The sequence below is a fragment of the Pseudochaenichthys georgianus genome, chromosome 4 (assembly GCF_902827115.2).
Source record: "Pseudochaenichthys georgianus chromosome 4, fPseGeo1.2, whole genome shotgun sequence".
NCBI classification, from domain to species: domain Eukaryota; kingdom Metazoa; phylum Chordata; class Actinopteri; order Perciformes; family Channichthyidae; genus Pseudochaenichthys; species Pseudochaenichthys georgianus.
Window position 1 is genome coordinate 9,288,420 of NC_047506.1, and position 14,620 is coordinate 9,303,039.

The 14,620-nt window shown below is 39.0% G+C and overlaps 1 protein-coding gene across 1 annotated transcript; it reads right to left on the minus strand.

The window, feature by feature from the left end:
* Positions 1 to 946: 946 nt before the first annotated feature.
* Positions 947 to 13,245, minus strand: il23r (interleukin 23 receptor). Its single transcript, XM_034082034.2, has 15 exons — positions 13,156 to 13,245; positions 12,385 to 12,496; positions 12,085 to 12,257; positions 11,444 to 11,567; positions 11,139 to 11,323; positions 10,552 to 10,872; positions 10,400 to 10,470; positions 9,454 to 9,649; positions 9,150 to 9,347; positions 8,791 to 8,889; positions 7,865 to 8,020; positions 5,007 to 5,147; positions 4,736 to 4,823; positions 4,167 to 4,257; positions 947 to 1,874 (listed from the first exon to the last, which is right to left on the minus strand). The coding sequence occupies exons 1-15, from the start codon at positions 13,232 to 13,234 to the stop codon at positions 1,239 to 1,241; spliced, it is 2,670 nt and encodes an 889-aa protein (XP_033937925.1). The 5' UTR covers positions 13,235 to 13,245; the 3' UTR covers positions 947 to 1,238.
* Positions 13,246 to 14,620: the final 1,375 nt, after the last annotated feature.

Below are 14,620 nucleotides of genomic sequence, written 5' to 3' on the forward strand. Positions count from 1 at the left end.
TTCTTAAACTTCTCTTAGTGAACAAAAGACCCCTGACATTTTAGATTTTCAATAAGGAAGTGAAACAACTCTCAGGAAGTGTTAAAAAAAACGGTGTTTAACTGCAGGTGGTACATGTGAAAGGTTCAGGGGCACATTTTAATACCACAAAACTGAGCCATTATATGGAATAGGAAAAACCCCACAACTGACTTTTGTCTGGATGTGTTTTGGAAATAGGTTAAACTCAGTGTCACTTCAGCGTCGGATAATTAACAATGGCTAACAATAGAATCATACAGTGGTCACACCTTAATACTGAAATAAAACAAACACGTTCAGCAGTAAATAGAGATCAGCTGTGTATGACTTAATTGTGACATGTGCAGGATGAGTTACATCTCTATAATTACAGCTGTGTATTTACGTAAAGATGCGGTTCAAAATGCTGTGACCATGGTTCTATTAATTACTTATAAATAATGTATTAATTGTACAGCTGAAAAAACACATTTTGGTTGCCAGGTTGTGCAAAGTGCACTTGGCAGGGCAACCAGACCATATTCAATTATATCTTAAAATAGCAGACTTCAATAATGATTATAGAGAATCAAAAATGACTTAATAACGTTCATAATTGCTAACTATGTATTGTCTTTGTAGTAAGTCAGGAAAAAAAACAATTTATTTTTTTAAATGGTCAACTGAGATGAAAAATAAATGGAGAAATATTGTCATTTTCTCATAGACTTCTATACAATCAGGGGGCGACTCCAACCAGTGGAGTCGCCCCCTGTTGGCCATTAGCGGAATGCAAGTTTTAGGGATTCCTATTAAGGCTTGATAAAATAAACTTTTCTTATTCATTTATTTACTTAGTTTTGAACAGAGCAGCTGCTCATTACATTACATTACATTTAGCTGACGCTTTTATCCAAAGCGACTTACAATAAGTGCATTCGACCAGGAAGATACAAACTTGAAGAAAACAGAATCATATAAGTACATCAGGTTTCATAGAACCAAAACATTTCAAGTGCTATTGAACTGGCTTTAGATAAGCCAGTCCATTGTTAGTACAAGTGCTTTGTTAGTATATAAGTACATCGCTCATCATTACAGATCACCTGAAACATGATTACACAAAGGGACAGTTGTCTTCACTTCAAGTAAAGTGGTGCTTGAACATAATGCTTTCTTAAAAATCAGTTAAGTAGTGCAGATTGTCCTGTGTGTGTCGTTCCCATTGGCCCTGATATCTATGACAGTGTGTCGCAGCGTGCAGGGCTGCTCACGGCAGCTCCTTGAGGGAAATAACCACCAGTCAGGGTTATCTCATCTGTAGACTGAGATAAACAAGTGTCCGTAGTGTGAGGAGTCATTTCACTTTCTTGTAAATCAAGGGTTGACTCTCCTTCCACATTGTTCTCAGTCCCCCCCCTCCCTTCATTCAAGACATTTGTTTTTTCAGGAGTTTTGGGCCACAAAAGAGCACCAACTGAGCTGAGATTCAGCTCCAGAGATGGATCAGTTGGCTCCACCTCCACTCTGGACAGAAAGCCTCCAAGTAATCCTTCAAACACACAACTGTCTTCATCTAAACTTGATGGTATGGCCCTTTGCTCTTCCTCTGTCTCCTTTACCTCCTCTTGTTGTGGAGTCAATGTGGAAATCTGGGGTTTGTAGCCATGCTCCTGCTGGCTGTCAAAAAGCATTGTCCCGCGGTCTGACATTAGCAAGGGTGTGTCCTCTGTGGGTTCTCCTGATGTATCCTGTGATGATTCGACGTGGATGGTGGGATACACGTCGTCCCTCTCCTCGAGGGAGATAAAACTGATGGCCGACAGCGGAGGGTCGTCTTGAGTGGAGGAAAAGGAAGGTTCACTTCCAAACTCCTGTGACGAAAACAACAACAACGAAAGTAAAGCCATAGAAAGATTTTAAATGATGAATATACTGCAATAATGTTGTACAAGCGTGTGTTATCAAATGTCTGGTGTTCATTTCAAGCAGCAAGTGGCACGTTGTCAGAGTGAAGCAGAAAATTACAACAATATGAATAACTAGAGAATGCAATTCCTGAAGAAATTGCTAGTGGGAATGCTTTATGCTGAAAAGTTGACGCTAAACTGCTATGCTGAAATGTAATGTGTAAGAAGAAAGTGAATAATTTAGATTGAAATGATACATGAACACTGGGGGCTTGAATGTGTGATAAGAGAAGAAAAGAAAGTAAAAAGGCTTGGAAAAGCAGCAGAATATTTGAACTGCACACTTTTGAACTAACTTGATGGCGAATGATCTGTCGCCAGGCCAACGGCATTTGATGACATCCCATAATACGCTTAGATGCTTTGATGGCTGCATCGTTACCAAACCTGTGAAGTTTTGAGCCGTTTGGAGCATTTTCACTGAAGTTATGAGAAAACCGTGTTTCATGGTGAGCATTGTGTTGCCATGGCAATGAAGAAATCTCAAAACTGTCCCGTAGATGTCTTCACGGCTGGACTGTTAGCACACATGTGAAGTTTGAGCACTTTTTGAACATTTCCATAGGAGTTATAGCGACATCGTCTTTTATGGCGAGGGATGCGTTTCCATGGAAACGGCATATGATGACACCCCATAATTGACGTAGAGCTGTTGAGGGCTGGACCGTTAACCATTATCTGAAGTCTGGTGCTCTGGGCATGTCAGTTGGAGTTATGACATCATCGTGTTCCATGACACAGGTGTTTATATTTGAGCTAACAACGTGTCCAGAGATAAAAGGTTTCCATGGTGATGGTGCAGTAATCAGTGAGAGGAGAGCATTTTCATTGTTCTGAATGAGAGATAAACCTCTTACGTGAACGTTTTGTTGAAGAACCGTAACAGATATCGGTGAAATTTCAAAGCGTGAAGCATGTCAAGGAACTTGAGCATCTGAAGTGTACTTTTTGTGTACTTTCGGGTTAATAATGTGGCCTTTTTGGCAGATTAACTAAAGGTGTGCGGCTGCTGTGGTGGGGAAAGATGAGGCTGAATTTATAATGGGGTTTAATGGAGACATGTTGAAAGTTGTTGTCACTTCATGCCCTCAAGAGGCATTTTGTTTAATTATTTAGCTTAATTTTTTTTTTTTTCAAGCTACGAGATGTTTTCCTACGTTTCTCATGAAAAATTATGTCTCAGGAATGTAGGGTTTGGGAATTATGGCAGGTTTAAAAGAAAATATGAAGGCAAAATTAAATCTGTCCTCCACTCTAGCTGTGACATCACGCACTCTAAAATCTGAAGAAGGCCTCTTTACCAAGGTCTGAACAATGTTTAATATCTCTAAAAGTACGAATCAGATTTAAAAGTTGTGTTACACAAATAATGTCAGAAAGATGTGTACCATTTTAAAGTTGGAATGAGGTTTCTGAGTGAAAGTATGAAGGAGCAGTTAGCAGTTGAAGTTGCATGAAGATTGTTCAAGTCTGAAGAGTTTCTCCATTGACTTCCATGTTGAAAATGTGATGAATTATGGGATGTATCTCTGGAATTATGAAAGTTATGAATAAGAAAAGTAATAGCCATCGATTCCCGACCGAGCTGAACGTTTTGATGTTTGAACAGAGTTTCTGCGATGTGGAATGTGGGAGAAGAAGAGGTGCAAAATAACCCGGCGGAATAATAAAGAATTTCGTGCATAGCATAACAGATAGTTGGAATGCTGTATCAGCATTCCCACTAAATAATGATATGTCTGTGGGAAACAAACTCCCTCACAAGGGAACATTGGGATTTTTCACACACTACAAGAATGCTATAACTCCAAAAAGGGCCCCTTTAAATTCAAACTTTGACTTCGGAGCTGCTTCACATAGGGTCAAACCTTTCTGCTAAAGCTTAGGGCCTGACCCAGATGTGCTTTAATAGTGATCCATAAAATCTTAAATCAATACTTTATGAAAGCCAATAGAGAGAAGCCAGGATTGTACTGATGTGATGTGATGTAGTTTGTGTGAAAGCACAAGTTGAATTGTAGAGATGGACCACATACTGCTATAGTCCAGGCTGGTAAACCTCTAGATACTACAATGTTGTTGTCTTTGATCAAATATAATTATATTCTTGTATTGTTCCTGTTGGTGTAGTTACAGAGTTGTTGCTCTTTTGGTGACAGCAGTTCACACAAAAATAGGTAACAGTGAATTCATTACCTTCAGTAGTCTGATGGCATTACTGTTTCCTAGTTTTGGTAAGTTCTCATCAAGCCAGGCCGGTCCCCAGGATATACATTTCTGTTTAATCCTGACATAGAAAGACACATTTCAGTATTGATAATGTTGGTAATTATCAGCTGCAGTAATCATGCATGATGTACAGGATTCAGAAAAGTATTGCTAAACTGCTACTGTGTATTACTCATAAATGGCAATGCTATATTGCATGAAGCACACATTCAGTATCTCCACAGCTAAAACCACTTATCGGGTTGATTTGACATACAGATTTTAATCTTTGCGAAGGGGTTTCTGTCCATATCAATTGTGTGGCTTCATGATCTGGGGCTCATGTTGCGGTGTTGCATTTCATTAAGTCAGCCACAGTGGCATCCATCCAGATTACTAGTAAAACAAAACCTATGTGCATTCAAAATCATTTGCATTGAATTAAGAAAGCAGTGTTGTTGATCCTCAGAATATTCTCACTATTGTTAGATGATGTCTGTTGTTATGATTGTTTTCTTTCCATTAAACAATAGTACATAAGTAATGCTTATTAATACCTTTTTCTCACACAACTCCAGCACATCAGGTTGGCTACGATCGCCAGAAAGAGGGTTATGACAAAAACGATCCCAATCACCAGGCCAGCTAAAGGAAAGAAGAAGGAAAAGACACAGCACATTTTCAGTTAGTTGAGACACAACATTTCGTTAATCCTACTGCATGATGATTTCTTGCCTATATATAAAATGAAAGGGAATTACAGATACTGGGAAATGACTTCTGAGACCAGGCATAGATCGGGGTACAGGATGGCATCAGGAGACTGACCTGCAGGGGATTCAGGCTGGGAGAAGATCCGGTTCCCCGGCTGCCCTTCTCCTGCGGAGGTGGAGGCGGAGAGCTGCACAGCCAGAGCTCCTTCAGGACAGTCCAGCCACAGAATCCTGGGGCCGGAGCCAGACACCGTCACTGGATAAAACACAGTCATGGTTTCTATTGGGGAAATATTTTCCTGGGCCCATAACTTTGACCAAGTTTATCTGTTGGTACTGCCCTCACTGAGCACAGGCCTGCAACATTGGGCTGCTGTGCTCTCAGTGCTTTGTCTCCCTGTTCCTGCCTGTTTGCGTCAGCTGATAGAGGTGTTATAGTGCTTTATCTTGTTATGCACAATGTTGATTATTCTCTCAGAACTAGCTAAATACATTGGTCTGGGGTAGAGATCTTCAGAATTGGTTTGGCACCCGTTGTGTCAACTCGTGGCTCAGCACATGTCTTGTGAATTCTCCGGCCGAGGCTCCAAATAAACCATCAGTATTTACCATCAAAGTTCGAGCTCTCCCCGTGTCTCTGAGTCCTGTCTCCATTGCTTCAGAAGTTTCCATCACAGTTTCCTTTATTATGGTAATACCATGGTAAAGCCAAACGACTCGCTGCACCCTCGCTGCGAGGGGGACCCAAGTTCCCATCAGCAAAAACACGTGGGTTTGCTATCCTGGCTCCAAAATGGTGGAATGAGCTCCCCATTGACATCAGGACAGCAGAAAGCCTGCACATCTTCCGGCGCAGACTGAAAACTCATCTCTTTCGACTCCACTTCGAGCGATAGAATAACTAACAAAGAACTGCTAACAGAGCACTTATATACTAATAAAGGACTGGCTTATCTAAAGCCAGTTGAGTAGCACTTGAAATGTTTGGCTCTATGAAACCTGATGTACTTATATGATTCTGTTTTCTTCAAGGTTGTGTCTTCCTGGTCGAATGTACTTATTGTAAGCGTCAGCTAAATGTAATGAAATGTAATGTAATATGGTAATATGGACATTTTGTTCTCATTTTCATTTTCAGGTTCATATTTGTATTTTGTGCCTCTACTGAAACATGTTTACATGCTCTAATGTTCAAAAAGTGCTATATTTTTCTAATACTAACCTCTGTCTGAAATGAGCCCAGTCTATTCTGGCACAGCTTTAGAAATGTACTGCGAAATACGTAAGTTTGCAGGACAACCCAAAAGTATGTCTTTAACGGCTTATTTCTATATTTTTGTCAGTGTAATAATAATAATAATAGATTACATTTGTATAGCGCCTTTCGAGGGACCCAAGGCTGCTTTACATGGTGAACAAACAAACAAACAAATAAACAAACAAACAAAAGGGGCAAATAATAAAGTAAAAAATTAAATAAATAGCAGTAGGAGTGGAGGCAGGGGGACTGTGATGGGTTAGGGGTCAAAGGCCATGGTGAACAAGTGCCATCAGAACTGCTATCTTCAGACTAGCACTGGTTCTGATCATTTATTATTATGTGGTCATTTATGTGAGACATAAGTAACTGCAAAAAAAGAAATAAGATGAGAATAAGATAGTAATGATGTAAAACATCAGATGACATGACTTAAAGAATTCCATTATATACAGTACATATACAACATGTATATGTCAAAAAGAGTAAGCTCTCAGGTGTTTTAACATTGAGGTTCTGGAAATAGTGTATGAGGCAGGCTGGTTAGTAACAGCCTTATGTTTGCATGTGTGCATGTAGCCACACGACTTCCTGTTCGTGGTAAAAGCCAGTTCTAGACAACTATGATTCACTGAAAGCACTGTGAACAAGACAACCAGGGTTTGAATGTTCTCACTAGTTAATACATACATTCCTTTGTCCTAGCCAAATATAAAATCAAATGTACAATCAGTTTGGTCCAACAAAAAGCCTAGAGGAAATAACTCCAAGCCAAGCTTTCTGAGATAAAACGTGCACATGTTTATGTATGGTGAGGGGTTTCTGATGGATCAATGCGAGAACAACAGATTTTCTCCACAAGTTCTATATTGTATGTGGATGTTTGCTGTTTTAATAATGAATAATTCTCAAAAGAGTCAAACTTGCTGTGTGACATTCACCACATTACTGGCAGTGAGAGGTGAAATACCCTGCTGACTGCTGATGCATTGTGGGAGGGGAGTATCAGTGGAATGCTGCCTGCAAACTTTCCATTATGTCACTGTGGCTTGTGACACACACAATATGCATACTACTGCACATATATAGGTATTTCCCACACATCTGCATATGCACAGGCAGGTAAAGTACACACGACATAGGGTTAGCACAGCATAAAGATAAGTCCTACTCATCTCCAAGAACAGGAAACAAGCACAGCAGAGTTGTGTTTCCTCCGAGCCGTCTGATCGCATAAATTACCCACAGTGCCATGCAAATAATGTTTTACTATTACAGGATAAATCAGATTTAAGAATATCAATACAATGCAGGTGAATTGAATCTTGTTGTGTTTACAGTACTGAAATAAATTTTAATGAAATATTTTAATAAAAAAATTGAGAAAAAGTTGTATATTCAGAATTAGTATCATCCTAACAATGTTCACAGGTAGTGCTGCAAAAATCTATTTTCATTAATGATTCAAGTGTGTTTCACAATGTCTTAGAGCAGAAGGGGACGTCTTAGCGTCATTTGGTTTTTCCAACTTACAGTCTTAAAAATAAACAAAAAAAAGACAAAGAAAAGCAGCTTTCTTGAAAACTCATTTCTGATTGAAAGAAATTACAAAAACAATCTTCCGATTTAAAAATGGCACCTGCTGAATTTTCTGTCAATCAACTAGTTGTTTAATCAATCAATAGTTTCAGCCATTTTCATTTAAATAAGCTCACCGCTGAGTTTAGTGTTGCTGGAGTAGAGTGTCTGCAGATAGACGGTGTAGTGTGTGATGAAGCCTCTCTGCTGGTCCACAGGAAGCTCGTCCCACTGGATGTGGACCCGCCGGGACTCGTGGACCAGAACTGACGGGTTGGGTCCAGAAACCGGCTCTAAAACACAGACAGTGGGACAGAGAGAGGATAATGCTGGAGATGGGAATATAATCCCAATACTTCATATATATATTTTAGTTCTGACTGTTTTGTCCTGTTATACCGTAGTTAGTTTTTTGTATATTTATATTTGGTATATACATTTTTTACTTAAAATTAAATCTTTCATTTTCCTTTCTCTTTCTGTGTTTACATATGACCCATTCACATCAAAGCAAATACCTTGTATGCGTAAACCTACTTGGCAATAAACCTGTTTCTGATTCTGATCAATTCTGTTCTAAATCCTCAGAACTGTTACAGGATGTGTATTTTTACAAAATGTGTAACTTTTTTATTACAATTTTTTGTTATGCATGCTTACATTAAGCGGTCTTTGGCTCTTTTCTGCTGTAACAATATAAATGTCCCCTCTGTGGGACTAATAAAGGTATTCCCAACTGTTTGGGTGATTAAATATTCTCAACTTAATCCCCTTGTGCCTCACTAGGGATATTTTTACATTTTTAATTTGTCCAGCCCCTTAAAAATGTCCCTATTGAAACCCATTAAACCCACCATTACAGCGTAAAATCATGCCATACTATCATATCAAGCTTTTGATCAAGAGCCCTGGTTTCAAAATTGTAGTTTTCACTTTAAGATGCCTTAAAAAGGTTTTGAACAGTTTAAAGAATATTATTTGTTTACGCAGACTTTTTTGTCATCTAAGGACAAGAGAGGAGCTTTTTTTGTTTATAGGTGAAGCACAAGGCTATGACTCTTACTCTGTTCTTTGGAGTAGACCAGCCTGGATGATGGAGCGCTGACTCCTCTGCTGGTCACAGCGTACAGAGAGACGTTGTACCGTACACCTGCTCTCAGGCCTGAAACAAAACAGGAGAAATAAACTCTCTCACCATGAGTACACTATGCTCTACACAGCCTACAAACATTAACTTTGCTCATGCATGTAAACTCATCTGTATTAAGAGCTTTAAACAAATGTAATCCTCCAACTGCCCACAAGGGGACGCTGCTTCTTCTCAGCTGAAGACATTTCCAAACATTTGGTGCCATGTTTTCTTTTTATGTGATCATGCAATGCCAGGTTTTGTTTTATCGCCATGTGTGATGTATTGTGTACCTGTAATTAAAGTGTTATTTTGATCTTTAGACACTCGTTGCCACTTCATCTGTGCTCCAGGTACAGTTGTCCATTGTACAACATAGTGCAGAGGGTCAGATGTGGACCAGTGTTTATCGTCCGTCCACGTCCAGGAGACGAGCACGGCACTGCTGTTAGCTGCAGGAGCCAACTCTCTTAAAACAGGTGCAAAACCACCTAAAACACAATCAATTATTGAACTTTATGGGGCTTTTTTTCCCTATCATCATTAAACTCAAACATGTTTTTCTGGGTTTTATCTTCTGTGAAAATATTTGTGTACCTGAATGTTTGAGTGGTACAACAGCCGGCGGAGACGTCCCATACGAGGTGATGGCACTGATGCTTATTGCCTTGATTTCTGCTGGAACAGGAACTGAACTTGATGCAGGTCCAGAGAGCACTTCCTGTTTCTGCTCATTTCCCAGAGAGATCTTGTACTGTTGCACCACTCCACTGTAATCCTCTGGAGATGGAGGCTGGGGAAGAAGTTTGGGAAATATGGTAATTCAGTTCCTTTCCAGGAGTTAGGTAACAGATTATAGTGTGAGAAACCACGGCCTCAAAACTGGATATAAAGTCAATATACCACTGCTGGCTAAAAACCACAACTCGGACGCATGTGCAGAAACATCGCCATTGCAGGCCATTTATAAAAGGCCCATTATATGGATTAATATTTCTCTAGGATACCATTTTGATTAATGTACACAAGTCAACAAAATATATAAAATGCATGTTGTCATTTTTGGACATTTTAATGCAGAAAGTTCTATATTTGATTATGAATATGAACCCATAGCTACCAGAAGCTCTGCATTAAAACTGGAATCAGAAAGTCTGGCCTAGTCCAAAGGTCACAAAATCATAAAGTTTTGTTATCTGTGAAAAGGAAGTTAGTTTTCGGTGAGTGGGGTTCAGGACAGGGTTAGTGAGAAGATACAGAAACAAGTGGACCCGGAATCATAATCAGGTCACACATTTTTCTAAATCCCCTGAGATTGTGGTTGTGGGAGTTCCCACTCCTTAGAAACTGCATTGTATCCATGCATGCATGCATTTAAGATCAGTAATTGTTATGTAAATATGGTGTTTTGGGCATTTGTTGAACCACTCATCACTATAGACAGCAACTGGTTTTAAGTTGACAAAATTAATTATTGATTCATGTCTGGCTTTCGCTATGAATGCATGTTTGCATTACAAAATGGATAATATGATTACATTACCTTCCACAAAACAGTCGCATTTGACCCCGGGCTGTCGAACGTCCTCCACACATGCAGCTGCTGAGACGGACCTGAAGATACGTTTAATCACAGGTTTATTTGAGTGCATCATATTAAAAAAAAAAAAGGTTAGTAATATTTGTGAGCTTAACCTTTTCCAGGACTTCTCCCCCTCACAGATGCGCTCCATTTGCTGCAGTTTAATCTGGGCGTGTTGGTATGCGGCATGCATGTTCTCTTCTGGAACTCATAATCAGTCAGAGGCCTCAGGCCAGACACTCGAATCAGACCCTCGTTGAGATCTGCTCCCTCTGCCTTGTAGTTTGACTTTACCCAGGAGGGGGCCTTATCTGTGCGGAGCCTGACATCAGATCTGAGATGCTCGGAGGAGTCGGAGGTTTCCCATTGCAACACGGCTGCTTGGGAGTTATTCTCAAACTCGATGTGCACGATACGAGGGGTCTCTGGTATAACTGCAATACAAAAGAATATAGAAGAAGCGTGCACACACGTGGCTCAGATGATCCAAGGCGTCATGCTGCAAACTCAGCCAAATACCTCGACACCTGGCAATTAATATTAAGGTAATCCAAAGGTAACAGAAAGTAATTTGTTCACAATACTTTTATTTTGTGAAACTAAGATTAGGTTAATGATTTTTGTTTTTACATGTAACTATATTGTAACTGAGATTTTTTTTTTAAGTAAACCCCCCAACACTGCAGAAATGATGTCTTACCGATATCCTTTAAACAGAAGATGAATGGATCAGATTGAGATTCTCCAAAGTGATTGTAAGCAGTGATAATCAACTTGTATTTAATGTTTTCTTCTATCACCGCTATGGATATGGTGAGGGGGTTAGCGCTAACCCTTTGTTCATCATCTTGGATCTGATACAACTCTACCCGGGTCCCATTTCCCCTGCAAATACAAAATCAACAATTCAAATACCAATTCAAAATAAGCTGTTGTCAAAAGCATAAACTAACCTCCAAGAAAACCTGGTAAAGATGAATTTGGCTTAAAAAAATAACACCATACCTGTTTAGTGAAATGTTGTAGATGGTAATGACGTGTGTTTTCTGTCCTTTCTCCCAGGAGCATATTATATTATCTGAGCTTCTTGTCGTTTCACATATTATGTTTTCAGGTTTATCTGGAGGGACTTCAAGTACAGGGGATGGGAAACAAAATAGAAACATATTTTTAAAAGCACTGTAATTTTTGGAAATGCAAAAAATATGTCCTTACTTTTTCAAGAATAATTGGAGTTTCATATTAATCCAAATCATATCAAAGTTGTAGTTTCTTCAAAATTTAAGATGGAAAGATAATTTGAATTTAACATTTTGAAAATACGTTTTTATGCTTTTCTCACCTTTTTGGTACTTTATATATTTGGACATGTTAATTTAATTATTTTGTTATGACAGTCGCACATCAAAAGGGTTAAAATATAAGTAAATAGGAGTTTGACATATAGTAGCTTGAACGTGTCTACCTTAATTCCTCTTTTCAGCGCAAGGCACCAAATGCAAAACTTTGCAGTGAGTAAAGAGAAAATTGCTAGTCATGTGAATGCAGCTTAAGTGAGTTGGACAGATATTGTCTTTAGAAAATATTGCTGTAATTCAGACATCATACATAAATGTACTGTAGACGTCAGAGAGAACTGTACATACGCCCGCCATAAAGGTCCCCTCCATCGACAATCTTAGAAGAATCTGGGCCCTTCAGCATGCAGATCACTGACGAAAATGGCGTCCGGAAATTGATCAGATTGAATATCGCTGGGCAGTTGACTTCCTCGGAAGAAGTCACAGTCTCGCCATTCACCTCCAGGGACAATTTGAAACTGGAGGACAATAACACAACAGCATTTGAATACTTTCTACATAATTAACTGTATACAAAGATGAATGTACAGAAGACAATAAGTCATATTGTATTGTAGGCTATACAATGATGTCTAACATTCGTACCCATTTTTACATTTTTCAGGGTGGCAATACACTGTCAGGTTTGAGCCGATGAGGAAGAGTTTAGCTGGTTTCACTGTCAGTAAGCCCCGGCGTTTAATTTGCAAGCTGTAAACTGGGAGCAAAGGAAAACATGTTAAAAAAACACAGACGCAGAGGTTTTCATAGCAGTACTATTCAAAGCAAGCAATTATGTGAAGTTTAAAAAGTAAGTGTTAGTTCATTTGAACCCTGCAGTACAGTAAACATGTTTAAATTCTAAAATGCAGGAATGTGATTCTTTCTTTCTGCTTTCTCTTTATAATAACACATCCCAGGAAAGGTTTAAGACGGGCGGTGGTGGCGAAGTCGATAGAGACTTGGCTTGGCAACTGGAAGGTCACCAGTTCAAGTCCCGGCAAGACCAAGTGCTACCGAGGTGTCCCTGAGCAAGGCACCGTTCCCTACACTGCTCCCCGGGCGCTGTTCAAAATGGCTGCCCACTGCTCCTAACACTAGGATGGGTCAAATGCAGAGAAACAATTTCCCCACGGGGATTAATAAAGTATATCAAAATCAAAAAAAAAAAAGACAAAGAAGTGTGTCTTCCAATGATTATTTAATTGTAATGCAAAATATATCTAAATTCTTTGAAGCTCAGCAGAGCTGCAAGGACGAAACCACAAAAGCTACCAAGTTGTGCTACCTCTGACTAAATCAGGGAGTGCGCTCTAACAGACATTAACAAGTCAATAGTGATAGCATTGATGGATGTATTTTAACTGTAATACTCACGCTTAATGAAAAAACAGAGAAGAACAATGAGGATCCTCCAAAGCGTGGAGGAGAGATTCATTGCAGCATTTATTCTCATTTAGACTCAGCAGCTGTAAACAAAAGTTGTTAATATTATAAGTCAACAAATACTTTTTTGGTAAAAATCAGTCAGCAGGAATTTCCGTAAATATAAATGACCTTTAAAACGTACCCTTATTCATTCAGCAGTCTGTGTGCAGAGGATCTTCTGGCTGCTATGAGGAAGAGACAGTGTTTGACACACGCACCGTGGTAGATAAGACTAAAAGGTATTTATATATTCTGTGTAATTCTGCGATCTGACTGAGATTAAAATACATTACGTCAAACTTGAACTTTAGATTTTTAAAGACGTTTCTAAAACAAGGTTCAAGGCTTTTATTAGTTATACGTGCATAGCTACAGTTATGACGAAGAACATCTTAGGGCACAGGCTCCTACAACAGTGCAACACAATAAAACAGATAAACAGAAAAAAATAGCGCAAGTAAATACAAAAGGAAAAATAGTAAATAGTGAAATATTGAAAGTGATTGGAATGATATATTAGATAAATAATTCCTAAGTAGCAGCCAGATCGATGTTATGATGTTGTTTCAAGACAAACAAGACAAACAGCTATGCATGTTCAATCCAGTTGATTTTCTACCTTTTTTTTGTACATTTGCGTCTCTATCAGAAACCCTAAACACCTTCAAGTTACATTAGTTGATAGGGTAAGAAAGAACTCACCAGAATTGAATGGCGTCTGTGTGCCTTCAGGGTTTTCTCATCAGGATACATCCAACACATTTTGAGCGTTCATGTAGTCTTCCTCAGATGACTTGCTTTGAGCGATGCTTCTGAATAAAGTGATCTATCCTGTGTTGAAAGAAACATCTTAAAGAGGCCACTGACCTAGTTTGGTGGTGTTTTGCTAAACCCAGAAACTTTGAACAGTAGCTTCAGTACTTTGATGCTCTACTTTGGTTACCTGTTTTCATCACCACAAAGGTTCAGATGACGTTAAATGGCAGATTGCTGAGAACCTGCAATGAAACGTGCTGCCGTTGGCATATAAAATAGGTGATCAACTCAACATGCACAGTAACTCACTGCATGACCTCAATTTCTACTTTAAAAAAAGATGATGACCGTAGCTTAACAGCAACCTCATTAGCTTTGTTTCTGTTAGTGTAGACAATTGCTTTTTATAGTTACTTAAAATGTGCTTATGAATGGCAAGATACACAGTCAATACATGTTTATTTAAGTATAATTCACTGCTGTCCCTGAACTGACAGAACTTAAAGATGATATGCCTTTTAGGTAGTTAGGTTTGTAAAATAAACTTACACTTTGATCCTGAGGTCACTGCGCATTAAAAAACATTACAACAATCACCCCAACTTTTCTCATGAAGGTGTTTGCTTCTGTATAAAGTCCGACAGAGTGCCAAGGTGTT